The 26,040-nt window shown below is 49.0% G+C and overlaps 11 protein-coding genes across 11 annotated transcripts; 6 read left to right on the top strand and 5 right to left on the bottom strand.

Annotated features, from left to right (window-relative positions):
• Nucleotides 1-157: 157 nt before the first annotated feature.
• On the top strand, nucleotides 158-3,258 carry ysh1 (cleavage polyadenylation factor subunit YSH1; the record flags this gene model as incomplete). The annotated part of the gene is made up of 6 exons (XM_056705799.1): nucleotides 158-310; nucleotides 371-468; nucleotides 748-1,082; nucleotides 1,151-1,962; nucleotides 2,012-2,660; nucleotides 2,717-3,258. 6 exons carry the CDS (start codon nucleotides 158-160, stop codon nucleotides 3,256-3,258), a joined length of 2,589 nt encoding a protein of 862 aa, XP_056570101.1.
• Nucleotides 3,259-3,455: 197 nt separating this feature from the next.
• On the bottom strand, nucleotides 3,456-5,065 carry N7489_000042 (aminotransferase, class III; the record flags this gene model as incomplete). The annotated part of the gene is made up of 5 exons (XM_056705798.1): nucleotides 3,456-3,704; nucleotides 3,774-4,226; nucleotides 4,283-4,629; nucleotides 4,697-4,999; nucleotides 5,056-5,065. 5 exons carry the CDS (start codon nucleotides 5,063-5,065, stop codon nucleotides 3,456-3,458), a joined length of 1,362 nt encoding a protein of 453 aa, XP_056570100.1.
• Nucleotides 5,066-5,678: 613 nt separating this feature from the next.
• Nucleotides 5,679-6,634, top strand: N7489_000041 (RNA-binding signal recognition particle subunit SEC65; the record flags this gene model as incomplete). Its single annotated transcript, XM_056705797.1, has 2 exons — nucleotides 5,679-6,138; nucleotides 6,207-6,634. 2 exons carry the CDS (start codon nucleotides 5,679-5,681, stop codon nucleotides 6,632-6,634), a joined length of 888 nt encoding a protein of 295 aa, XP_056570099.1.
• An 828-nt stretch (nucleotides 6,635-7,462) lies between these two features.
• N7489_000040 (uncharacterized protein) lies at nucleotides 7,463-8,879 on the bottom strand (the record flags this gene model as incomplete). The annotated part of the gene is made up of 3 exons (XM_056705796.1): nucleotides 7,463-8,261; nucleotides 8,310-8,387; nucleotides 8,446-8,879. 3 exons carry the CDS (start codon nucleotides 8,877-8,879, stop codon nucleotides 7,463-7,465), a joined length of 1,311 nt encoding a protein of 436 aa, XP_056570098.1.
• A 344-nt stretch (nucleotides 8,880-9,223) lies between these two features.
• N7489_000039 (uncharacterized protein) lies at nucleotides 9,224-9,667 on the bottom strand (the record flags this gene model as incomplete). Its single annotated transcript, XM_056705795.1, has 1 exon — nucleotides 9,224-9,667. One exon carries the CDS (start codon nucleotides 9,665-9,667, stop codon nucleotides 9,224-9,226), a length of 444 nt encoding a protein of 147 aa, XP_056570097.1.
• A 591-nt stretch (nucleotides 9,668-10,258) lies between these two features.
• N7489_000038 (uncharacterized protein) lies at nucleotides 10,259-11,680 on the top strand (the record flags this gene model as incomplete). The annotated part of the gene is made up of 4 exons (XM_056705794.1): nucleotides 10,259-10,328; nucleotides 10,388-11,132; nucleotides 11,193-11,286; nucleotides 11,339-11,680. The coding sequence occupies 4 exons, from the start codon at nucleotides 10,259-10,261 to the stop codon at nucleotides 11,678-11,680; spliced, it is 1,251 nt and encodes a 416-aa protein (XP_056570096.1).
• A 470-nt stretch (nucleotides 11,681-12,150) lies between these two features.
• sur2 (sphingosine hydroxylase) lies at nucleotides 12,151-13,472 on the bottom strand (the record flags this gene model as incomplete). Its single annotated transcript, XM_056705793.1, has 2 exons — nucleotides 12,151-12,728; nucleotides 12,782-13,472. The coding sequence occupies 2 exons, from the start codon at nucleotides 13,470-13,472 to the stop codon at nucleotides 12,151-12,153; spliced, it is 1,269 nt and encodes a 422-aa protein (XP_056570095.1).
• An 893-nt stretch (nucleotides 13,473-14,365) lies between these two features.
• N7489_000036 (translationally-controlled tumor protein) lies at nucleotides 14,366-15,113 on the top strand (the record flags this gene model as incomplete). Its single annotated transcript, XM_056705792.1, has 4 exons — nucleotides 14,366-14,380; nucleotides 14,451-14,736; nucleotides 14,802-14,973; nucleotides 15,029-15,113. 4 exons carry the CDS (start codon nucleotides 14,366-14,368, stop codon nucleotides 15,111-15,113), a joined length of 558 nt encoding a protein of 185 aa, XP_056570094.1.
• A 432-nt stretch (nucleotides 15,114-15,545) lies between these two features.
• N7489_000035 (putative C6 transcription factor) lies at nucleotides 15,546-19,260 on the bottom strand (the record flags this gene model as incomplete). The annotated part of the gene is made up of 9 exons (XM_056705791.1): nucleotides 15,546-16,563; nucleotides 16,611-16,637; nucleotides 16,697-16,786; nucleotides 16,836-16,906; nucleotides 16,955-17,274; nucleotides 17,323-18,340; nucleotides 18,398-18,437; nucleotides 18,493-19,037; nucleotides 19,093-19,260. 9 exons carry the CDS (start codon nucleotides 19,258-19,260, stop codon nucleotides 15,546-15,548), a joined length of 3,297 nt encoding a protein of 1,098 aa, XP_056570093.1.
• A 734-nt stretch (nucleotides 19,261-19,994) lies between these two features.
• N7489_000034 (ankyrin repeat domain-containing protein) lies at nucleotides 19,995-23,104 on the top strand (the record flags this gene model as incomplete). The annotated part of the gene is made up of 4 exons (XM_056705790.1): nucleotides 19,995-20,104; nucleotides 20,166-20,465; nucleotides 20,564-21,373; nucleotides 21,436-23,104. 4 exons carry the CDS (start codon nucleotides 19,995-19,997, stop codon nucleotides 23,102-23,104), a joined length of 2,889 nt encoding a protein of 962 aa, XP_056570092.1.
• Nucleotides 23,105-23,707: 603 nt separating this feature from the next.
• On the top strand, nucleotides 23,708-25,351 carry N7489_000033 (class I SAM-dependent methyltransferase; the record flags this gene model as incomplete). Its single annotated transcript, XM_056705789.1, has 10 exons — nucleotides 23,708-23,734; nucleotides 23,784-23,836; nucleotides 23,900-23,956; nucleotides 24,099-24,140; nucleotides 24,225-24,300; nucleotides 24,359-24,399; nucleotides 24,455-24,480; nucleotides 24,541-24,727; nucleotides 24,798-25,226; nucleotides 25,276-25,351. 10 exons carry the CDS (start codon nucleotides 23,708-23,710, stop codon nucleotides 25,349-25,351), a joined length of 1,014 nt encoding a protein of 337 aa, XP_056570091.1.
• Between the last annotated feature and the right edge of the window lie 689 nt (nucleotides 25,352-26,040).

Raw genomic sequence — 26,040 nt, 5'->3', positions numbered from 1 at the left:
CTTTTGTTGCGCAAAGGCATGGGTGTTGCGCTAAGCTCATATTGACATCTTGGGCTTTATCGTGCGACGCGGGTTCTAGTACCCTGAAACTAGGCTTCTCAAACTCATACGAAATCCGTCGATCTCCTGACACCTTGCTCAATTAATTCTTGACACAATGACATCCAAGCGCAAAGCTTCAGCGATGGGAGCGGCTGTTGACGATGAGCCCGTTGACCCATCAGACGAACTGGCATTCTATTGCCTCGGCGGCGGCAATGAAGTTGGACGGAGTTGCCACATCCTGGAATACAAGGGCAAGACAGTGATGGTAAGACTCTGCTGGGACAATGAATGAAGTCGCAGATACTAACCCCCTTGGCTTCTGTAGCTTGATGCGGGCATGCACCCGGCGAAAGAAGGCTTCTCCGCACTTCCTTTCTTTGATGAGTTCGATCTGAGCACAGTGGATGTTCTTTTAATCAGCCAGTACGTGCATCTCTCTTTTATTTTACATATTATACGGAACCATGGCAAGCATCACTGGACACACATGAGGCACCTGGGTCACTTGGCAATCTACTGCCCTCAGCTGCCTCAATGGAAGAACACACTCCGCTGCATATATATGAAAAGCCCAATACAATTCAATGTCATGCATATATTTCTTGTATCACTGTACCTTATTGAGTCTCGAATCTGAGCGCTTTCTCCTTCAGCGCGTTTGTTTATGGTTATCACAGTTGACTAACGGTATGATCTGTATAGTTTCCACGTTGACCATTCTTCCGCTCTCCCATACGTTCTCAGCAAGACAAATTTCAAAGGAAGAGTCTTCATGACCCCGGCAACCCGGGCAATCTACAAATGGCTCATTCAAGACAATGTCCGAGTCAGCAACACATCTTCTTCCTCCGATCAACGTACTACGTTATACACCGAGCGTGATCACTTGTCAACGCTCCCCATGATTGAAACCATCGACTTTTACACAACACATACGATCAATGGAATTCGTATTACCCCGTATCCCGCTGGGCATGTTCTCGGAGCCGCCATGTTTAAAATTGATATTGCGGGACTTGTGACTTTGTTTACAGGAGGTGTGTCTGCCTTGTTATATCCCTTGTCATCTACATATTATCACTCAAATTGCTAACCAACCGGCTAGACTACTCTCGCGAGGAAGACAGACATTTGATCCCCGCCGCGGTGCCCAGTGGCACGAAGATTGATGTTCTCATCACAGAATCTACATTCGGTATTTCATCTAATCCGCCTCGACTAGAACGCGAGGCCGCTTTGATGAAGTCAATCACGGGTATCCTCAACCGCGGAGGTCGGGTTTTAATGCCTGTTTTCGCTCTCGGCCGTGCCCAAGAGCTGCTTCTTATCCTTGATGAATATTGGGAAACTCACCCAGAACTCCAGAAATTTCCTATCTACTACATCGGAAACATGGCACGACGATGCATGGTCGTGTACCAGACATATATCGGTGCCATGAACGATAATATAAAGCGGCTCTTCCGGCAGCGTATGGCCGAGGCTGAGGCCAGCGGCAATAAGAGCGTGAGTGTCGGACCTTGGGATTTCCGATTCGTCCGAAGTCTTCGCAGCTTAGAGCGTTTCGATGATGTTGGAGGGTGTGTCATGCTTGCCTCCCCCGGTATGTTGCAGACGGGAACAAGCCGTGAGCTGCTGGAAAGATGGGCACCGAGTGACCGCAACGGCGTCGTCATGACCGGTTACAGCGTTGAAGGAACCATGGCTAAGGGATTGCTCAATGAACCTGATCAGATTCCGGCTGTCATGTCCAAGGTTTCCACTGGGCATGGCCGTGGTCGTGTTCCTGGGGTGAATGACGAGGATCAAAAAGTCATGATCCCTCGTCGTTGCACTGTTGACGAGGTCAGCTTTGCAGCCCACGTTGATGGCGTTGAAAATCGTACTTTCATAGAGGAGGTAGCAGCACCGGTTGTGGTAAGTGTGACGTGCGCGGTCTATTTGAAATATTACTGACCATCCCAAGATCCTCGTTCACGGCGAAAAACATCAGATGATGAGGCTGAAGTCGAAGCTTCTCAGCCTTAACGCAGATAAAGCCGTCAAAGTCAAAGTCTACACCCCAGCAAACTGTGATGAAGTTCGCATTCCTTTCAAAAAGGACAAAATTGCCAAGGTCGTTGGCAAGCTCGCAGAGGTTGCGCCTCCATCAGAGAATGACGATTCCCAGCTCATGGCTGGAGTCCTAGTTCAAAACGGGTTTAACTTGTCGTTGATGGCCCCCGACGATCTACAGGAGTACGCGGGCTTGACAACTACGACTATTACTTGCAAGCAGCATATCACTCTTAGCTCTGCGAGCATGGACTTGATCCGATGGGCCCTCGAGGGAACTTTCGGGGCCATTGAAGAAGTTGGAAATAGCAAGAAGACCGAGGCCAACAGCAATAACGACCTAGTTACTGACGACACCCCAAAGCAAGAGGACGCCGACGAGGAGATCCCATCAGACGAGATGCAGACATTCCTTGTCCTGGGATGTGTGTATCTTCGCCATCACTCGCGCACCCGCGAAGTTGAGTTGGAATGGGAAGGTAATATGATGAACGACGGAGTGGCCGATGCAGTTATGGCTGTCCTGCTCACAGTCGAAAGCAGCCCAGCCTCCGTAAAACGTATGAATTCCTTAAATTTCCCACCTGTTTACTTATGCTAACTACCACGGTTCTAGAATCGTCCAAAAACAAGCACCACCATCATCACCATGACGATGAGGATATGGAGATCCCGTCACTTCCAAACCCTCATGCTCAATCTGGACCCCAAGAGCGGCTTGCTCGTATGCTGATGATGCTCGAGGCCCAATTCGGCGGCGATAACATTGGCCCCATTGAGCGCCCGCGTGTCCCGGCTGATCTCGCACTCGGCCCACAAGAAGATAGCAAAGAGATGAACGAAGAACGAATTGCCGACATTGAGGCTGCGGAGCTGGATCGTCTTATCACAATGGGTGTTCCTGTCCCTGGCATTGAGATCAGGGTGGACAAGCATATTGCCCGTGTATGGCTTGAGGATCTGGAAGTCGAGTGTGCGAACGCTGTCCTGCGAGACCGCATTCGTGTTGTAGTTGAACGGGCCATTGAGACCGTCGCTGGCCTGTGGGCAGATAGCTCGATTCATCAGGATGCGACGCTTAGTGGCTCTGCCAACGGGCAAAAGGGAATCGAACTGGCTGATAGGAAGAAAGCGGCTGCCCTTGAGGCTCATGCTTGATCTCATGTACTTGTATAATAATGAAATGACCCATCATCCACATGGTTTAACTTGACTTTCTTTCCCATCTGCTTTGTAATCTGATGTTTCTTCCAAGGTTCTGCTAGTTATTTTTTATGCAAATGAAATTGATTAAATAATTGCACATTGCAAGGCCATGAGAGTGGAGCTTGGGATTAGATAGTCATAGAGTGCCTCTATAGTGAGGCAAAAACCTCCTTCATAATTTTCTCCAGGGTGTCAACAATGATATCGATCTCCTCTTTTGACACGATGTAAGGCGGCGCGAGCACAAGATGATCGCCTTTAATTCCATCCACAGTACCGGAGCAGCCATATAGCGAGACGCTGTGCTCCGGCTGTAGACCCTTCTCCTGGATCTTATTAGACAGACCATGCTTGGGGTCAAACGGTTCTTTCGTGGCCTTATCTTTGACAAATTCAAGCTATAAAGAGTTAGCTACACGCTGTGTCCTCCGGTCGTGCGGTATCGATTATAGGGATATGAAACTTACACCCCAGAACAATCCCTTTCCACGAATATCTCCTACGTGAGGATGACTCTCGAATCGTTGCTTCAACTGTGTCTCAAGGTAGGCACCCATGGTCCGAACATTATCCACAAGTGACTGTTCCTGAATAGTCTTTTGCACAGCAAACGCAGCAGCACATGAGATCGGATGGCCTTGGTATGTCTGTCCGTGGCGGAACTGCCCGGTGCCTTTGTCCATCATCTGCACAATAGAGTCACTGATCAAGACGGCCGACACAGGCGCGTAGCCACCACCCAGACCCTTTGCAATGGTCTGGATATCGGGAACAATATCCTCTTGCTCCCAGGCATGCAAGGTGCCGCAACGGCCCATGCCGCTCATAATCTCGTCAAGGATCAAGAGAGCGCCGTGCTTCTCGCAAACGGCTTTCATTGCACGAAAGTACCCTGGTACTGCGGGGACACAGCCGAGAGCCTAATGAGTATAAGTCGGCTGACCTGGTAGTGTGTAGTTCAGATAGGAAGTCATACCGCGCCGACAACCGGCTCCGCGACGAATGCGCACACAGTTTCGGGTCCGACACGTTGGAATTCAGCATCTAGCTCGGCTGCTAGACGTGCTACGTAGTCTGCATCAGACTCGCCGTCCCTTTTCCCACGGTATGCATAGCATGGAGAAACATGGGACACGTTCTTGGAGAGAAGTGGCTCAAATGGCTGCCGACGCTGAACATGGCCACCGACTGAAAGGGCGCCTAGCGTGGTACCGTGGTAGGATGGGAGACGTGCAATGAACCTGGTTCGTTCAGTTTGGGGGTTCGGAAGCTCCAAGAAATACTGGCGTGCTAGTTTAATTGCAGCTTCGACAGCCTCCGACCCTGTATATCGTCAGCACTGTGCGTGTGAACTGGATCTTTGGTTCATGGAAGGGTTGCCTTCGCTCACCTGAGCTGGTTATAAAGACTTTGGATAATTTTCCTCCAGTAGAGTCCACTAGGAGCTTGGCAAGATCTTCAGCTACTTGAGTGCCGAAAAAGGCAGAATGGCAGTAGGATATCTGGTCCATCTGATCTTTGATGATCTGAGTGACCTGCTCGTTACCGTGCCCTAGGCAAGATACAGCTGCGCCACCTGTGGCATCGAGAAATTTGGTACCATCTTCCAGAAACACGTAGCACCCCTTGCCGCCAATGGCTTTCTTTGGGACAAAGCGTGTGTCCCGGTGGAGGATAGCACTCGTCTTTGTTTCTGAGAAGTATATCAGGATGAGAAATATGTCAAGATATTGCACGCATTTGACATACCGTTGGTCATGCTTGAATTTAGAGAACTGGAATTGGGAGAAACAGTGCTTGAGGAGACAAACAGCCTTATATAGCCGTGAAGTATCTCCGTTGATGTTTCACCCGAGGCAATGGCCCTGTTCTGCGGGGCTAAGTGGGTTCGGCATGCCGAAGGGAAGATGCCGAGTTCTCAATTGGTCCGGGGGCTGAAGGGGGCGGACTTTTGGCCGATTTGGTTTTTTGTCTGGTCTATTTTGTTGGAATAGAAAGCTGTAGGTTGGCCTTTGACAATGCCTTATGGCTTGGGAATATACTTGGGAAAGATATGAAGATATGATTACATTTGTGGCATAGGCGGTTATAGTTTGGTTTAGGTGCCTACATGTGGCATTATATAGGTGGCATGGGGTTCCTATTTTCCGTAGCAAAAGATTGACACAAATGGGATTTACTAGTGAATTCAAGATTATTATCCCCAAATTATCAACATAACATGCTATACTACTACTACCTAGGTAAGATTGGCGTGTACCTAAACGTTGAACAATCCCCACGTCCCACCGCCCGCACATTGCATTCTGCCCCTCTGACTTGGCCACAATTCCCGCCTTCCCCAGACATCTCCCCCATTCTACAAATTCAACATGTCGCGTCACGCCCAAATCGAGGAAGTCTCAGACTCCGACCCAGAAGAGATTGCCCCTTCTTACGACTCCGACGATGACCTCCCCCGCAATGCCATCATCTCACCCGTAAATATCCCGACCAAGGCTGCACCTCAACCCCAACAACAGATGCCCATGCCATCGATGCCATCGATGCCAGCACCTGAGCCTCAGCGCGAGATTCCCCGACACTTCTCATGCTTGTACCCCGTGTACTTCGACAAGTCCCGATCGCGCGCCGAGGGCCGCAAAGTTGGTGCGGAGCTCGCAGTGGAAAACCCTCTTGCGCGAGATATTGTCGATGCCGTCCAGATGCTTGGCTTGAATGCCGGATTGGAGCCGGAGAAGCTGCATCCTAAGGATTGGGCGAATCCCGGCCGCGTGCGTGTGCAGGTTAAGAACGAGGATGGCCAATTAGCCAACCCGAAGATCAAGAACAGTACGTGGCTGATACCCTTGGTTGGGTGAATGGTTCCTTCTGTGACTTTAACTGACACTTTTGTTTAGAGCACCACCTCTATATTCTCGTCGCACAGTACTTGAAGGCTAACCCTACTACCGAAAAATCACCCTACCGGCTACGAATCCGTGGCCTGCCCATGCCCGAGAAGCTTCCAGCAGCTCCTGCTGCCCCCCGGGGTTGGAAGATCGGGAAGATCTTACCTATCCATTCGCCTGCCTACAGTGGTGGTGGTGTCAGTGACAACCCTCTCAAGGACGCAATGGCCGAGATGCAGGGTATGCAGGGTATGGAGGGTATGCCCAACATGTCTGAAATGATGAGTCAAATGGGCGGAATGGGCGGACTGAGCAATATGTTGGGCGGACTAGGTGGACTAGGTGGAATGGGCGGGATGGGCGGAATGGGTGGTGAGCCCTCAGGGGCAGGTGCGGAAAAGAAAAAGAAGGAAAAGAAGAGGGTGATCAGGGCATGATTTTGGCATGACCTTTATTCCGTGTTCCACTTGCATTGTATGGCGATGGGCGTTGCTTTTTCTAATTTTTGATGCACTTGAGAAAGGAATACTTCCTGGATACCACGGACCTGCATCCGAATTGATCTCATTGTACATCCACCTCAAATTGTGTTCAATATCTACCTGATAGTCTATGACCGAGTCATATCTGAATCCTACATTTCTTGAACACCAGGACGGACCTATACACTGCTACGAGACCAATTTCAATATGCAAAAGTAGCGAAAGCCTGGATGCATGCTATGCAAATAGCCCATCAATTAGGGCTGACTGGCTTATGGAGTACCTGTGGCTCATATCCTACGATATCATACACTAGCATATCTTGCACTATATCCTTCGCATGTATACTATTCCCACCCCTTATACCCATCATTCGTCAGCCTGTCGGAACATAGGTCGGCCATATACCCTCCTTCTCTTCCAGAATGACCCTACGCAGCTCCCTAGTGTGAGAGACACCTGGCTGCGCTTGGATAGTATTTTGTCTTGTTACGTTTCTTTGGCACTGTGTCTAGTGTACTTAGGTATATGCTTAAGCAGGACCTGGCGTAGTGGCTTTTGAATAAACCAATAACAGGAGACCTCTTTATCTTTTAATATATGGGTTTAAACTCGGAGTTCTCTGTATAGTATTCCGAATTAGCTAAGAATTTGTGGTGGACCCTATACTTGCTTTGGTAGTGCTGGGTTTATTTCGGGTTGGATATAGCAGTATTCATTCAGGAGGAAACAAAGAGAGATAGATTATGTACCAATGCAATGGGGAATTTGTACTCAAGTAGTTAAAAATGAACATGTTCGCGGGTGTCATTATAATGCTGTACCCCTGTGTCTTTCGGACATCCTCCATTTCTATACTGCCAGAGCCGGCTGAAGTCCTTCACACGCAGTCCTCGACCCACACCATTCGTTCGCGACCGTTGCAGGCTTAGTGCAACGGGGAGAAATGCCTCGTCTCGGGCCATAGTGGGTTGGTATCTGACTCGATGCGGAGAGCCATCATATCCGTTTATACCTGCGGTTGTCCATGGCTCGACTTCCATATCCATGAATGGATTGGAGTCGAGGACGTTCATGTCAGGGCCCAGAGTAAACATGTTGTCTAGGTAATGCAGGTTGAAGAGATGGCCTGAATTGGGGCGCACGAACAGACGGCCCATATATCGATTTGGGATCTCAACGAAGTGGAGCACTCCTCCTAGTGCCACAATATCACCTGAATTAGCATAATGCTCGATATAGCCGACGGATTGACCAAATTGACGCACTAGATCAGGTGCTGGGATCCCTTCTGGCCTTGCTAGCTTTGTCCATCGTGGGTTGTTGAAGTGATTTGCGGCATTTCCGAAGGTGAATATCTCCAAGTGATGAAGGATATCGTGGGGTAGCTCATCCAGGAGCCAGTCCAGGATGAGGCCCCCTTCAATACCGCCTTGGCTGTGAAGAAGCAGAACCACCTTGTCACATTCTGGGTCCAAAAGGGCTTCCTTGATCAAGACATAGGATCGCCTAATATCGCCAGTAGCATAAGCAAAATCCCGTTGAATCAGACATTCGATGAGATCAAAGACAATGCCCGCGCTAATCCTATTCAGTGTTTGCAAACCATAGATCTAAGGCGTCACTTACGTGCGGTTATGCACGCCCGTCACTTTCCGACCAAAGGTGTATGACAGTTGATCGATGTTCATCTGTACCCAGTGATGCCTAGAGGTAGTTGGAGTCAGCAACTAAAAACAGGGAACCACGGGGATATCTCTCCTACCCAGCTGCAATTCCATTTATATACAACCAACGCTCCCGCTGATGGCCTGGTCGCTCGAAGACAGGCACTTGGGATACCAGAACCTGCTGGAATCCGTTCAACATCAACATGACAATCGCATAATTGATAGTGAAAGCAATAGCCGCATAAGCAAGAATCCATAGCCCTGGAACCATACAGACAACGATGATGGGCAACGAGAGCAGGAAAGCAAGCTGATAAACCACGAGAAATATATGTATCAACACGGTAGCTCCGTTGCGTAACGAGGGATAGAGTTCGTCCAACTCATGTGTGCGAGCCAACTGCAGGGGTAGTAAGATACCTGGTAGGGCCCATAGCTTCGAAAAAAATAGGGACAAGTCGCTCCAGAGTAACTTGATGGGTGAGGCAGTGTAGGGCAACGGAGTATCCTCCTTACCCTGACAAGTCATTGTAAAATGCCAGTAGAAGAATATAAGTTAAGGAGATGAAGATATAAAAGGAAAATAAAAGAGGAAGCCTTGTCTTTTGTCATGTGATCGCGTTAGATCTATAGGGCAGGTGACTACAGCTGATTGACCTGGGCTGTTTTAAAATATTCAAGTGGATGATAGGATGATATTCCATTTCATTTCATTAATGTACTATTATTGGTATCTTCCATTCTTGTCAAATAAAACTTATATCTCCATCACTTCGTGGCTGAGTTGGTGATCACCGTCATGGACGTTCTGCGAAATAGTCAAAACACAGTTAGATATACACCGAGATAACAATAGAACGAGAACGGAGGATACTAACGAACAAAGTGACACTTCTTTCGATTGTTGCCACGGAACAGATATCTCCGATTGATCTTCATACCGGCATGACGCATTTCACTTTGATGCCATTGTGCAATGTCCTTGGCTGCGCCGGCAATCGCCAAGTCGGTAGGCTTCCAGTATCCTGGGACCCGTAGTGATAGACACCATTTGACATCGTGATGGACGGGTTCGGATGAAATGATACCGTCTCGGGCGTTGATGCGAGCCAACACAAGATCCATCAATTCTTCGTCGTTGTATTTGTGATCAGCCCAGTTGAAGAAGACAGTCACCCATTGGTTGGCTCCAGGCACATGAGGTTCCTCGCGGATGTTTCGTCCGTTTGGATAATTGAACATCCCTCGAAGATTGGTGCGTTTCTTTGCTTTCTTTGTGACTCGACGTGAGTCAATGGCTGAAACGTGGTTTCCCATGGTTGAAACGTGTGAAGGAGACAGTCGGGATTAGTAGGACAGTAACTGAAGAAATGAGACAAAAGAAAGGATGAGATTATGAGACATGGCAAGTCTAATATATCGAATGAGACGAAAAGAACAAAGACCATTGATAAGTAAGTCCTTCAATAGCACAATTCATTGTGGGTGAGTAGTGGACCTATCAATAGGGGGCCATTCATTTTCTTTGTTGCTTATAGAAGTGAACACCAATAGAACAATCACAAGGAGACCTTTGTTTTCTTTGTGGACTGAAAAGACATTGTTTAGTAGGTTTACAAGATGAAAGCACATCGAGAAGGGTCAACTTCATAGGGAGTATATAAATATCCTTATTAGAACGGGATTCCTCTGCAGCAGAATAGCAAGATCCAACCCCAAAGCAATGCGCCTGTCTGCATAATCCGTGACACGAGAACGAAGACAATCTAGTGATTTCATTCCATTCCAAACAAGTATAACTTGAAACTGACCTCCCAGCCCCAGAGTACTTTCTTCTAAGACAAGCATATATCGTCTGGGGTCTATCACAGGGATACCATAGCGATAACCGAAAAGCAATGGGAAAAAATGGAGGGTGGTTCGAAAACAGACGAGACACAATCGGTAGACGTAAATCCCTTTTCTCAGGAGACACTCGGTTTGTCACTGACCTGAGAAGGGACCAAGTTAAAAGGCTAACAGAGATTCTGCACATAGACAACACAAGAGCAAAACACATGGATGAGGTTGTCAAGCGTATGATCCACGAGTTGCCAAAGAATATGCGCCGTGATCGTTGGTCAAGAACTAACAAGGATTTGTGCGATACTCATCAGGGTCTGAATGCAGACCTCATGGCCGATGTGTTCAATCTCGTCCAGAAGGAAGTCGGTCACCACCTTCGCAAGTTCGACGCGTACCCGGACTTGCTGAAGCCCCTCGATATATTGATCGTGCAAAAACTACAGGCTATACAGGGCATGTGGACGAAGCCTGACCCGAAAGACCCTGTCTCAGAAGCATGGCACTATGAGACCAGCTGCTGTCAGGCGTGCATGGTGGCTCGGGTTGCGAGTGACAAGAATGCGCTGCGCAACCTTCGAATCGCCCTGCTCTCTCGCACGCAGACTCGTTTGAACCATGCCCCACGAAGACTTATGAAATTTGTCGACAGTTGTATTGACTTATTCCCTAATCATGTTGATGAGCTGTATGGCACATCTAGCCAGTTTGCATTCATCCTGAAGGATACCCGCAAGGCCTGCAGCAAGGCCTGGTACCAAGACCCAGCACACGCGGATTCGACACCTGCACAGCGAGAGCACACCGACCATGACAAAAACGACAAAAGGGGAAAAAGCGGAAAGAGTGCCCGTAGCCATGGCCCGGCCGGTGAGTATAACCCGAGGGAAAAGTATCCCCAGCCACCACCACCAATCGCAGTATCCCACCCTGCGGAAAGGTATGCCCCCGAATCTTCATCATCATCTCAATGTACTGACACTGACACTGAAGGGCGCAGAATCTATCGCCCGACGTCGAGCCCTTCCAGAAAGGCTTCGACATCATCATACCACATGAAGAGAGATCGACTACCAGACCCGAACCCGGATCGCGTCACTAGACTCATGGATTTCGCCGATGACAACTATCAAGGCTTAAGAATAGGCCCGGAAAGACGGAGGGCGAGCACCGTCTATGGACCTCCTGATGGACCTCCTGGAACCCCTCCATCCCCCTAGCACCGCAAGCAATTTCTTGGAGACCATAGATGAAATCGACGAATTGCTCGAGATGTACAAGGGTATGGGAACAAATCCCTACTCTCGAAGCGAGGAAGACTTCTCAATACAGGGGAGTAGCCGCCTTCCATCAGAGTGTCGCTCCCCGTCGATCTGTTCCACTGACAGTGACTGGAGTGATGAAGATGAAGACCCGAGAAAGCCAGAAAGTAGCTCAGCAGCAAGGACTACTTGGAATCTGGTGTGTGAACAGTCGAATATGATTTGATCTCTCCTAATCTCTTTCATTCCTTTGTCTTCGCCTCTTGTTTGGGCTTTGTCTCTTGAGCTGCTTTTGTTGTCATTTCCTTTTGGAGTCATTTCCTTTTTGAAGTCTTTTGCGATTGGCACTTTCTGATGTCATTCTGTTTTCCCTTGTTATTGTATGTCAAGACCTAGTCAGAGTCGGGTGTTTGAACATATGTAGTCCGTGATATTTGCAGATGTATCGATACCGAGTACCCAGAAGCAAATGTAAATGGCTAATAGACATTATTGACAGTAGGTCATAGAGCGAACCATGTACAAAGCACTGACTGGCGCATTTTGAAGTATTAATACATTTGGGCCATTGATCCCATATACAAAGAATGACGGAAAGCCCCACAGTCTGGCGGAGACGGCCAGCAGCTCCAGGGACGGGGTTGGGGATGCATAAAGAAAAATCAACACATGCTCGGGCTTTATATCATCACGGCTTTAGTTGTGGAGAACACTTCCAGGAACCCCATGACTTGGGCCTTTGAGACTATCAACAGTCTTTCGGCGCAGCCGGGTACGAGCCGCAGGCCCCTCAGGTGATACCACTACCCGCTCAGGTTCACGTTCCTCGGTCACAGTCACAGTTGGCGTGGTATCAGGCGCCTGGGCAGCATCCAGATCCACCTGCTTCTGGGCATTCTCTCGAGCTCGTTCGTAGCGCAGCTTGACTTCACCAGTCCACTGGGTACCAAGAAGGCGGTCCCAGAAGATGAAGAAAGGCTGGGAGAAGTTGGTCTTGATACCCCAGCTTTGGTGATGAATGTCGTGGTAGGCAGCATTGTTAGAGGTGAAATGCTGCAGTGGATCCCAGGGGAAGGCATAGCCACAGTGGTCGTCAACAGTTTTGATAGTCGACATTGTAAAGAACCACATGGCCTGGCGGGTGGTCATGCCGGAGACTAAGAATCCAATACCAGTGCCAGCAGTATCCAGGAGGAATCCCTCGACCGGATGGTTATAGAGGGCGCCGAAAGCATAAGGAACGTAAAGACGGTGGTGACGGGAGTGGAAAGTCACTAACAACTAATTAGTATGAAACCATTGATCAACCTCGAAACGACAGGCATACCATAGAGCCACCGGTTCAGATGCATAGCGCGGTGGAGGAAGTACTGCCAAGTATCCACAATGGAAATCGCCAGCAGGAACTGGAGGGTCGGTACAAAGTACCAATATATGAAACCGGCAACTGCAAGTTCCCAGTTCGTGAACGCGGGGGCTACAGCCTCGGCTCCGTTGTCGAGAACTATAGACTGGGTCACACCGGGGTATGATCCACCAGCCAGAACTCCGGCCAACATGGTATAGCCGCTTTGGGACATGGATTTTCCAAGACTAATGGCGTCAACTCCAACAAGAGCTAACAATGATGGGACAGCCTTCTGGGTGATCCGCAATCGCTGCGCCCACACAGCCACATCATACTTCTCTCTCCCAACGGTTTCCTCGGCATCAAAGTAGATGAATGCAAAGCCGGCCAGAGTTTGAATTACCTGTTGTAAGACAACATCACGTACGACTTCCCAGCGAGTCACTTTGTTTCGTTTCAGGACTTCTGCGGGGGTGTGGAGCCGGTATTCGACGAAGTAATCATTGACATCGAGGAAATGATAGATCATGGACATGCCCCAATAAGCGATGACGGGCAATATAAGCGTAAGAATGCTGTCAGGAAGAGGAGCAAGCAGATGCTCTCGCGCGGTCAAGGTGTAGGTTGGTAGGGGAGGAAGGTCGAACGCGACTGATGCGTTCACAGCCATGGCGAAAGAATGGTGATGCGTTGAGTTCTCGGTAGCACGAAGAATCCAAGAACCAAGAACGATCAAAGGGAGAGCTTGGATATTGGAATGACCCTAATGTTAGGAAGCAAGTAAAAGAGAGTGGACGTCCGCAACTGCCCACCGTCCGGATGCTGACGGGTAGGCGCGACGCAGGATGATTCCGATCAGCTAGAGATCTCTCGGCGCTGGCCGGTACATACAAAAGGAAGTAGGAAAAAAAAAAAAAAAACACAAAGAGAATCAGATAATGATGAAGGAAAGAATAGGAATAGGAATGCTCGGAAGATAAAAGATAAACGTTCAGATCAGGAGACGGATTCGGGTGGCGCGAGCCCGAAGACGAACCAGCCCAATACATGTATGGACGGTATATTTGGATTAAGTGACTGGGAAAGGGAACTAAATACAGTACGGTATGGTATTACATAGACTGATGCTGACTCAGTTTCTATACTTCGGCCTGGGCAGTCCTGAAGGAAAGTCAACTGGTTGCAGTGAAAACGAACATCAATTGGTCTAAATTAATTAGTTCCTCGACTTTCCTCTTGCCAATTGATGACACTTCAATCTTTCTGCCCAGGTGGTATTTATACATCCCATTTCTACCCCAATATGATATTGTATCGGCCAAGTACCTTGAAGTACCCAATACTGCGCTAACACGCAGCCAGTGGCGGTGGCCCAGACTCCCCGGTACCCATGCGGTACAAACCAAATGAGTGCAAACAGAACAAACACCATCCCCCGCTCTAGTATTTTTTTTTTTTTTTTAGAAAAACCTCGTCCCCCCCACCTTGAAAGTGTTTTTCTTCCTTCCCGTGCCTCTTTACTTTCCTACCCCCTTCGTCTTCTGAACATATAATTCCGCCAAAATGATTATATACACTGTACGTTTGCCAGTATCAAATCGGATTGCCTCTGTGTATGCGGGTGAATTTCAACTGACAACCCCACTAGGACATCGTTTCCGGTGACGAGATCGTCTCCGACACCTTCAACCTTGTTCCCAACAAGGATTTCGATGTCCTTTGGGAGTGTGACTGCCGCAAGTACATGAAGCGTGCCGGCGAGGACTTCCAGCTCGAGGGTGCCAACCCCTCCGCTGAGGAGGGAGCTGATGAGGAAGGTGGCGAGGGTGAGGCCGTCATGGTCCACGATATCGAGGACCAGTTCCGTCTGGTCTGGCTCAAGGCTGAGGAGGGCGCGAAGCCCCCTAAGGAGAGCTACAAGTCCCACCTCAAGAGTATGCTTCACTCTTTCATCTTTGCTTGGTCCGCGCCATTCACTAACTTTTGTTCCTTAATACAGCTTACCTTAAGAAGCTCCACAAGAATGCCGCGCCTAAGTTCGCCCAGGCCGAGAATCCTGACGCCGCTGAGGACGCATGGAAGAAGAAGGCCGCCGGCGCTATGAAGATGATCCTTGCCAACTGGGACAACTACGATGTTCTCATGGGCCAGTCCACTGACGGCGAAGCCATGTATGTGCCCATATCATCGCTTTTCCCTTGCAATCTTAAAACTGACTGTTTCTAGGCACGTCCTGATTGACTTCCGCGAGGATGGTGTCACCCCCTACGCTACCGTCTGGGCTGACGGTCTCAAGGAGGTCAAGGTCTAAGCGACTCTTGTCATTCCAAAGAAGGCGATCGTTTAAAACATACGCACCCCGCACGAACAAATACGCCTTGCTGGGAGAATTGCGAGTTACAGTTCAGACGCAGCGGCTACTTATTCCCCTTCCCCGGGCCAGTCTGTTTTAATAAGCATCTCGCAATTCTTGAACCCCGAGTTAGTGATCTATTGGGTCCCCAAGAGTTACGCTTCATGAAATCATCTGTCATGTCTTATTTTCTGGCTTGTACAATATAGTCTGTATTTGCTCCTCGACACCACATTTGACTTGAGAAAGAATTGAGCATTGGGACCCCCAAAAAAACTTTGCTTGTCGCAAATGAGTAAAGCGACACCAACCACTATGTGGATGTATAGACTTTTTTTTTTTTACTTTTCTCGCTCGTATCTTGTGTCTATATTAAGTATGTAATGGATACTACGGGTATTCCGGCCAATCACCCCCATTATTCCCATTCCAGGACGGAAAATCCCCTTCCTGGGAGGAGCCTGGAAATGGAAGGCCATTGGCATATGGATTAGGCATGTCGATGGGGTTATTGCCATCAAAGGCTGAGGTAGTCCCAACATTGGTGAAATCAAGACCCGAGACAGGATCCAATTCCATCAGATCGTCTGCGACAGGAAGATGTTGCCCGAACACAGCATCCCACTGGTCCCAGTCGAAGTTGAGGTTGGGGTCAACCATCGACGGCGGTGTAGGAACTCCCTTGGGTATGACATTAGGAGATCCAGGGTCCACCAAGGGCATGCCAGCAGAAGCAGTAATATCAGGGGTTGAATGCTGAACATGTGGGGCGGGAGCGGTGGATACAGGAGACAGTATCGGTGGAGATGCACCAAACAAGGAGTCCGCATTGGTTGAGGAGGCGCCAGCGCAGGGAGGTATTGGATTATCGGCGGCAATAGGACGGAATTGGGAATGTGGATTTGCACGCGAGGGTTTATCCTGTGGATGGTATTGATATCGCAGGGGACTTTTTGTAGCATCCGAGGTAACAGGATTCGAGAATGTGTGGGAACGGGTGAAGTTGTAGAATGTTTTGACGGGATCGCTGAGTTGGCGCTTGTGTGTTGAGGGAGGGTTGGACGATGCTGAGCCTGGAGACGGGGCCTGAGAGGGATTTGAGCAAGGAGGGTCATAATCCCCACGAGTGTCAATTGGCGAAGCAACGCCAGCCTGGATCTGATCTTGTTCGGTCCAGAGCATACGCGGATTGAGGCCAGCCTTTTGCCAAGCCTTATGGCGAAGGCGGCGGATCATATCCCAGGCTTCACGACCACCGTCTTTTAATCGCCGTGGCGTTGAGACGCCGTCTTCACCACCTACGACGCCTCCATCTGGACCAGAAAGTGCGAGTATGCGGTCGATGAATGCGCGGGACCTGGATGCTTCAGGGCTGTAAGGTCGCTCATATAGGTCAATAAGCATGATCCTGTATCTCGTTAGCGTGGCTACCAACACCTGATAATGGAGTCGTACATAGTGGCATGCATTGGTTGATGATTGCTAGAGAGAAATATCAGTTGTCTATGATTCTTGGCCACTATAGTAAGGGAAAGTCATACCCAGGCCAGCTCCAATGAAAGGGCTGGAAATCAGGATCCGTGGCGAGTTGGATGAATTTTCCCATGAAGCCGTGACAGTGGCGTAGTGCACTAATTCAATATTAGCACGTAGACGTATTTCCCGACGGTGTGGGCGAACCTCTGGCGTGCCGCTGGCCAAATCCGGCTGCGAGCGTTCTTCAGGAAAGGCTGGTAGGCCACGCAGAAGGCCTAGAGGAAGGTCAGTTGGATACAAACCAGCAAAGACTGAAAACGCACTTTGTCAATATACAACGAAAGAATGATCTTCGCCCATTTATGGAAGCAAACAAGAACGGGTGAGTGATACTGTTCTGGGCATCCGGTGGGACCTTCGCCTGGAAGCTCAGTGTCGGAAGAGCGGCCATCCGGGGATTTGGATATAGAAGAAGCTCGCTCTGGCGTTGACAGGCTACCAACATCATTTCCCTCTGGAATCCTGTCGATGATGGAATTCAGTTTCAGCTGCAAGTCAAGAAGTATCGACCGGAGCTCCTCCATGTCCTGCCTGGTGAGTGGCTTTGTTCCCAGCTGGATTTTCAATATGCGGCGGACAGCACCTGGATAACATTAGCGGGTGAGTGTTTGAAACGGAAAAGGGTACCCACGAGCCATGGTATATTTCCCTCTTGCGGTCAGGTAGTAGACGTTGACCATTGATGGTCCGCCACAAAGGGTGGGATCGTCTGGATCATCAGGCAGCCGCTCCCGCGAAGCAACCTGCTTCATGTACGACTCTGCAGCCGGGGTACCTAGCATCGTGTCTTTCAGTTCACTCGTCTCACACACATCCCAATAGTTCTCCTCGTTGACAAGTGGAGGCAGACCGCTTGACATCGCAACGACACCGTCCATATGCATAATGTGCCACCATAAACGGCGCCGGTACTCAGCTTCACACGGCTCTATGCCAAACTTAGCTGGGTCCCGGTGTAAGCCCATGGTTTGCGCAACCCTCATCGCGAGACTAACAAAGAGACTACTCGCCAAAGGCTCTTCCTCCTTTGTCACAATTGTCTGTACGATAAGATACGCAGCGAGGCCTTGAAGTGAAGGGCTGCGAGGGAATTTGATCCTCGTAAGCCACCGATTAACTTCTTCGGTATATATTGTCGAAAGGGCCGACCGCGAGGACACATTGAATTCGGCTTCGATTGTTCGGATCGAAATCGTCACTGAGCCACCATACCATATCGCGTACAACAATGGAATGAAGGATGGGGTTGGGCAGGACTCTCCCGAATAGCTGCTGTAGTCATACCAGTCCCAGAAGGAATTATAGAGCTTGAGGATAGTTGGAGGGTGAATGACAGGGCTGATGGCGTGTACACCGGAAATGAATCCTTTGTAGAGAATGTGGCTTTGCCGCCTTGTGGGAACGTGATCAAGCATTTCTGGCTCTACCACCTTTTCGTTGACCAAGGGAGAGTCACCCGAAGGGAAAATTATAGATTGTTGGAAGGAACGAGACCTAGACGTGGTTGAAGGTGTCGAGCTGCCTATTGATTCTTTCCATGACTGTCGACCATCGGCATGCGAATCTGCTATATCTTCATGATTATTTTCAGGAGCAGACTGACCATGTGAGCTATTTTGATCTCTCAGCAATTGATTAAGCTCATTGATCTAGACGCCAGTTAGTAAAAACAGCCTACTAGTGGCGATGTCTAGTGAACAGCATACTTCACCAGATATATAAGCCCAATACGTGGTGCCAACGTATCTAATTGGAGTTAGAAAAGATATTTGTATTTTCAAATGGAGCCAGCTTGACCAACCTTGACCTTCCACCGTCCTCTAGGCTCAAATGGCCTAAGTTCAAAGTGCCAACCGGGTCTACCAGATCGGTGGCCTGACCGGAAGGGATCGGAAACTCATCGTTACTAGACTCTGGAGCAATGCGGCGTGGACTGGTAGACCCTGAAGGTGTTTTGTTCCCAACCATACGATTGCTCGGCCGTAGGTCACCCAACTGTGTTGGTTCCACTTTCGCATCCGGGGCCGTTGCCTGCATCTCCACATTGTCGAGTGTTTGACCGGTTCCCCCAAGGCGCTCAATCATCGACATAAGCTTGTCGAGTCGCGATTCGATGGCGCTTGGGTCGGGCTTTTCGCCTATCGTCTCTGCCCGCTTCAAGTGTCCGTAAAGTGATTGGAGCTCGTTGACGTCCTCCTCCAATGTCGGGGGTATCTCTCTCCTTCGTTTAACTCCATGTTGTATATTTTGGGAAGACCCATCGCGACCATCGTCATCTTTTTGGGTCGACACATCATATATACACTCGGTGTTGTTCTTCTGGCAGTTTCCACATATCGGATGTATCTGGAAAGTTGTTAGCCTAGAACAGGGGCTTCGGTGTTGATGCAATCTCATCTACCTTGTCACATTTGACCTTCCGACGTCGACACGTGTGACAGCTGTAGCTCGCGCGGTTTCGGGTGATCTGGCGACCTCCAGCCAAAGGTCCTCTCAATGACGGAGCAAACGAGCTGCCAGGGATGGGAGGAACCGATACGGGCTGGGAATTGGGAGGGCTATTGTTCATATTCTTTGTCAAGACATGAAACTATATTAAGCTGTTGCACGAACACGACACGCGCAAAAGTAAAATGACGCTTCGGCGATTGCGGGGGATCCCTGACGTTATCGGAGATCGAAGGGGACGGCCAATGATATCACTCCATCTCGTGGTCAGCATTTATGCCTGAATCTGCCTGAATCTGCCTGAATCTGCTGACATTAATCTAATTTGCTCTTTCACTTCTTGCTGCCGTCTCCCTGTGGACATATGCATACAAGTCAAAAAGCTCCAAGAAGCAAACAGTCGATTGGTCATTACCGCTACGGCATTTCTCTAAAAAAGAGAAAGGAAAGATGAAAACATTCCAGCGCGGGACTAAAAATACTTGAAACAAGAATGGTGTTTAAGCGCCGCTGCATCATTGCAATTTGCAATCACCATCCACTATGGAGTAGCAACTCGCCGCCATTGGCAGATATACCGGGTCTCTGGATTGCTTCTTCGACACCAAGATGACCCATCCACCATTCAATCGACAGTGCGTTGACAACTCACACACTAATGCAAGAAGCACGAGAGGATGTCTAATAGCCAATCGATCCAAAACCATGCACGCCACAGAGATGTACGTACCCAACAGGCGCTAAATAGTCCAGACCTTAGGGTTCGCGGTACAGGAATAACTGTCATATTTGAAATCCAACACTTAACACACTCCCCCAGGCAATATTACATCTGAACTCGACCAATACCCCACGATGAGTTTCGGACTGAGCTTTGGGGACTTCGTTTCCGTTATTACCCTGGCCAATAAACTCCGAAGAGACTTTATTGGTGCTCCAAGCCAGTTCAATAGTATCTCTCGAGAGTGCGTGTATATTGTACACATAGGTTATTGAACAGGAACTGATATCTTTTCGTCGGCGCAGGGTCAGAGGACTGACAATTATCCTCCAAGACGTTGATGTTCAACTGCCGGACTACGACATCAATGATCGCCAACGCAAACAACTAAGTGAGATCAGTCACAGCTGTGGGACCCTGTTGAACGAGCTTCAAGATGCCATCGGCAAATATAAAGTCGTGGAATACTGTGGTACATCCATTCACAAGAAAGCTAGAAGTATTTGGAAGAGGATTTCCTGGGAGCCGAAAGACATAGGCGAGCTTCGAGATCGGTTATTATCTAATGTGACATTGCTCCAGTCGTTTCTGAATGCTATATCAAGGTATCATATACTTCCCCCTTCTACCCCACCTGTCCCCTAGGCACACCTGGCACACCTGGCACACCTGAGCTTCACCAACCAACGTCTAACATCCATAGTCAAACCATGGCGGCGACAAAACAAACCCTGGAACAACTTAACCAGCGACAGGAAAACAATGAACAGTCTTGCATTTTGGACTGGCTGTCTGCCGCTGATTATACTCTGCAGCAGAGCGATCTTCTCGCTAGACGGCAAGAAGGAACTGGGCAATGGCTTCTGGATTCAGAAGAATATAAGCATTGGCTTCGCACACCCCGAGCGACCTTGTTCTGTCCAGGCATTCCAGGTGCAGGAAAGACCATCTGTTCTGCCATCCTTGTCGATGATCTGATTACGCGCTTTGAGGATAACCCAAATGTCGGCATAGCCTACATTTATTGCAACTTTAATCGCCAAGATGAACAAAAGGTTCAAGACTTGCTTTCAAGTTTGTTAAAGCAACTATGCCAGAAGAGAAAATCTGTCCCAGATGCAGTCAAGGACCTTTATACGCGCTACAGAGCTACATCAACGCGTCCGCGGTTTGATGAAGTAACGAAAGCTCTGCAATCAGTCACCTCCATGTATTCGGACGTGTTTATTGTCATCGACGCCCTCGATGAGTGTGAGTCCACTTGCCGTACCAGGCTTTTGGACGAGATGATGAAAATCCATGCCGGTGCTGGAGCAAATGTCTTCGCAACTTCAAGGCCCACAGAGATAAATGATCTGTTCCAAGCAGGGAGCGTTTTAGAAATACGGGCTCATGAGGATGACGTTCGGCGATATCTTGGTGGCAATATGTACCGACTCCCGGGGTTTGTGAGTCGGAATACTGCATTGCAAGAGGAGATTATGACCGTAATCTCAGACCATGTGCAGGGAATGTGAGTCTTCTTGATTGAAATTGGTTCTTTGCCAGAAGCTTGGATTACTCATTTACCCCCAGGTTCCTCCTTGCACAGCTTTATTTCGAATCACTGGTCGGTAGAAGGTCGGCTAAGTCTACTCGCGCCGCTCTGAAAGAGCTCTCAAATGGGTCCCATGACTATGCATACGGCAAGGCTTATGACAACGCAATGACCAGAATTCAAGGCCAAATGAGAGAGCAGACTGACTTGGCTATACAAACTCTATCTTGGCTCATGTGCGCAAGAAGACCGCTCACTTCATTGGAGCTTCAGCATGCACTTGCAATAGAGGAAGGGGAATCCAGCCTTGATGAAGAGAACATGCCGGAGATCGAAGACATCCTCGCTGTGTGTGCTGGTCTGGTTACCACAGAAAATGAAACTGGGATAATTCGACTCGTCCATTATACTACGAAAGAGTATCTCGAGCGGAATCAGAAATCCTTCTTTTCGTCGGCTGAAAATGACATCAGTACGATGTGTGTCGCTTATATCTCATTTGAGACATTCGGATCTGGAGTTTGCGAAAGTGATACAGCAATGGAGGAGCGTCTACAATCACATCCATTCTACTCTTACGCGGCATGCTATTGGGGAGACCATGTGAGAGCGATCAAGGATTTGCGTCCCGATGTGATAGAGTTTCTGAAAGACCAGCCAAAGGTTGAAGCTTCAGAACAAGCACTCAGCGTGACCAAAGACGCAGCCCGGAAAGATTGGAGCCAAAGGTATCCAAGGACAATGACTGGGTTGCACCTCGCCGCATACTTCGGGATACAAGACGCGGTAGCTTACTTTCTTCAGCATCAATATCCCGTGGACATCTGTTATAGAGCTGGCTACACAGCATTGAAATGGGCTATTTCAGGAGGTCATCTTAATGTCTGCCAGTTCCTCCTTTCCCGTGGGGCAGATTCAAACATATCCGACGAGAAAGGATTTACCGAGCTTTCCTTTGCTGCCCAATATGGTCGAGAAGCTATTGTCAGGCTTCTTGTTGACTGGGGTGCTGACGTTGATGCCCCGTGTGCATGGTATGGAAGCGCACTGGTCGCAGCGTGTGACGAGGGTCAACTGGAGGTCACGGAGATCCTCCTCAACAACAAAGCAGATATCAATAGAGAGAGCGAGGTCTACGGCAGTCCCTTGGAAACCGCCGCTAAGGCAGGCCACTGGAAACTAGTAACTTCCTTGCTTGAGAAGGGCGCTGAGCCCAATTCTCAAGGGGATGGGATTGACACCGTGTTGCAATCAGCGGCATTCCAGGGCCAAGAAGATATTGTGCGAATCTTACTCGACCATCGTGCGGATGTCAACCGACAAGCAGGGTGCTATGGAAACGCACTGAGAGCAGCTTCGATGAACGGGAATCAGCAAGTGGTGCAAATGCTCCTCAACAGCGGTGCTAACATAAATGCGGAGCATGAGCGTGGCACGGCTCTGATTGCTGCCGTTGAAAAAGGGCAATATAGCATAGTAAAGATGCTACTCGACAACGGCGCCGACCCTAATGGTCGTGGCAGACCACATGGCACTGCTTTGCATGCAGCCGCCGCGTTCGGATTTGTTCAAATCACGCAGGTTCTACTCGACAGAGGTGCCGACAGCACCATTCGTGCCGGTGTTTACAGAACGCCCCTGCGAGCAGCGATGATGAGAGGTCATCGGGAGGTTGCCGCGCTTCTCAAAAGACAGGGCGGCACTTAGGCGGCTGAGTACTAGACATGTATATCTCAGGCTATCAAACGAGACTTGTGCGGGTGCGGAAAGGGTTCACTATGACATCAGTTTATGACCAAGGCCTCCATTAGAAATTAAACGTTAGACTCTATTTAGGCACTTTCCACTAGAGCGTCAACGTAGTACTTCTGTGCCCCAATGGTACTACTATGTATCTCCACCCATCACCAACGTGTCTTCTAGGTGGAAAGGGAATCCCATCCACCTTTAATCTTTCCGTGATAATCCTTGACATTGTCATTCTCCGGGTGGCACCTCCGGGTATCGGACCCTCCCGAGGTCCCGTCCCCGTACGGATAGTTACATGTACATATATTTATGTATAGTCTAAATAAAAAAGAACTTCTAATATAAATGTTCCGATGTAGAAATACTCGGGAAGAATGGAATTATTTTCCGTGCAGTAGTGCAGTAGTGCAGTAGCGCAGTAGGGCTTGCAGGTGGCAGCTGACTGGTTCTTCACGCTATCCCTATTGCAGTTCTCTCTACCCCACACACTTCCCGAGGTTCATCCCTTTAATCTCCCCATGTCCCTTTCCACGTGGCACTACGGAGTATACTGAAAACACGATGGATAAGGAGGAGCATATTGCAGTGGTGAGTGGTGCTCATTTATGATCCCACAGTGTGATTCTCACTTGCCCAGGATCCCACGTTCTACTCTATGGTTCATGGCGTCGAACCGGATGACTTTCAATCGTAAGAAAAAGCAAAAGCACCCAAAGTCATATCCATTGCATTCTCATCTCGTTTCATCCTTAGGGAGACTACCTCTCTCGCGTCGACCATCGCAAAGGGACGGTTGGAAAATGGCCGAAGGTCAGTACATCTCCAGTCGAGGCTTGTTTCCAGTGATAATAACATGCAGCAAAGATATCAAGCGATAAAGGAAGATGACTATTGGTTGGTCACGACAATTTGATCTTGATGATACATGATTTGACCATGTCCATGGATGCAGGGGTCCTTCCGACGAACAGCAGTTCGAGGCATTTGAGATTAGGTAAACTGCATCGCCCTCCAGGGCTCCAGAGCTCCAGCGCACCCGGTGCCCTCGTTAGAACGGTGTAATACTAACATATCAAAGTCACATATTGTTCATCGTGCTAGACTACCACCAACCGAATCCTCTATTCCGCGCTCCTATTGGCGATTCGCCCAAGGTAAATTGATAATGATGCCATCTTCTTTGCTTGACCTTCTGCTCACTGTACCTTCTAGCATATTCTGGACATCGGAACTGGCAAAGGAAGCTGGGCCATGTGAGTCAACAAGTACCCCGGCCTCACTTTAAGGAACCCTCTAACCAATGCCTAGTGACGTTGCCGATCACTTCCCGTCAGGTAATCGAATTCTTTATACAACTCCTTACTCTACTCTTTTTTTGGATTGACACGAAATAGCGACCGTCCGTGGCGTGGACATATTCCCCCCTCCTGTGACCTGGATGCCCCCAAATTGCTTATTCGAGGTGGACGACGTGCTTCGTGAATGGGCATGGAGAGATCCGTTTGACTATATCCATATCCGCATGATGTATGGAGCATTCGATTCGGAAGGATGGAGCCAGGTATATAAGCAGGCTTACGAGTGAGTTCCAATTCCCACTTCACTGCCCCACCTGCTTATACCCGGAATCCTAATTCCCTTTTAACTCTAGTGCCCTCGAACCAGGTGGTTGGATCGAGCAAGTGGAAATGGACATTCGGGTTCATAGTGACGATGGCACCTTGAAAAAGGATAGCGTTCTAGCGGGGTGGGGCGATCTCTTTATTAGGTGCTCTGAGCGAGCTGGTCGGTCACTCAGAACCCAGGAAACGATGCGCGGCCAAATGGAGAAAGTCGGGTTCGTGGATGCGCACGAGGAGCTGTACAAGATCCCTCTAGGCCCCTGGGCTAAGGATAAACAACTAAAGGAGGCCGGCCAGCTCCAATATGCCCACTGGAATACTGCTCTAGAGGGCTGGGCCATGTGGCTTCTTACCAAGTTTGGGGAACCGGAGCCATGGACAAAGGAGGAGGTGCAGGTCTATCTGGCTCGCGTGCGTGCGGAGCTAAAGGATCCGCATGTACATCGCTATGGATATTGGTGAGTGTTTTCCTTTTGCATCCCTTGAAATGTTCCTAATGAATTTCAGTCGTCGTGTGTGGGCGAGGAAGCCTACGGAGGAGGAATTGAGAAGACAGGAGATCAAGTGCGAGCCATCGCCATAAAGCTGTTTTCTGGAGGCCAGAGGCAATAGCCGATTCGTTGTGTCGCTCGTTTCTAATACAGCAGCCTACTCACATATGTGAGCGTCTTTGAGCATTGAACATTACACTCTTTTTACTTTCTTGCCTTTCTGGATCAGATCATGACATTACCATCTGCGTTATGAAAGAAATCGATTTCTGTACTTTGTTCCCATTTTGGAGATAGGAAATTGTGTTGATCTCATCTGCTGGCCTCCCTGATCCTTCAAAGCCAAGTTACGCCCTTGTGATCGAAATTCAGGGCTTGAAAGGTGGCCGTCGAGCAGCAATATACGGAAGATGAAGCCCGTTGTGCTTCAAGTTCTGCTCGGAGCCAGATGTTGGCCTGCTCCAATTCGATGTCGAGAAAAGACTGGAATAATGAAGGCAATTTATCGGACTCAGAAAAGACGCGAATCATTTGCAGCTTTCTGTTATATTCAAAGTGAATTAGACTTCATTCTACTCAAATTGGGCGACAATGGAGCTCAACATCAACAATTATATCCTCAAAGTCCAACTGGCAAAGGGACGCTTGATTCGATTTCTCCCAACTACCTCGACGTTAAGGAGGCACCTACGACATGACGCCGATGTTTTAGCCGGATCGAGGCGCCAACGCCACCATTCACCAACCATGCATGTTGATAATGGCGAAAGGGCCGGCTCAG

This window comes from Penicillium chrysogenum, assembly GCF_028827035.1.
Source record: "Penicillium chrysogenum strain IBT 35668 chromosome Unknown utg000001l_segment0_segment0, whole genome shotgun sequence".
Lineage (NCBI taxonomy): Eukaryota > Fungi > Ascomycota > Eurotiomycetes > Eurotiales > Aspergillaceae > Penicillium > Penicillium chrysogenum.
Note: the sequence above shows the minus strand (reverse complement) of the source record. Positions and strands in the feature narration are given on the sequence as shown.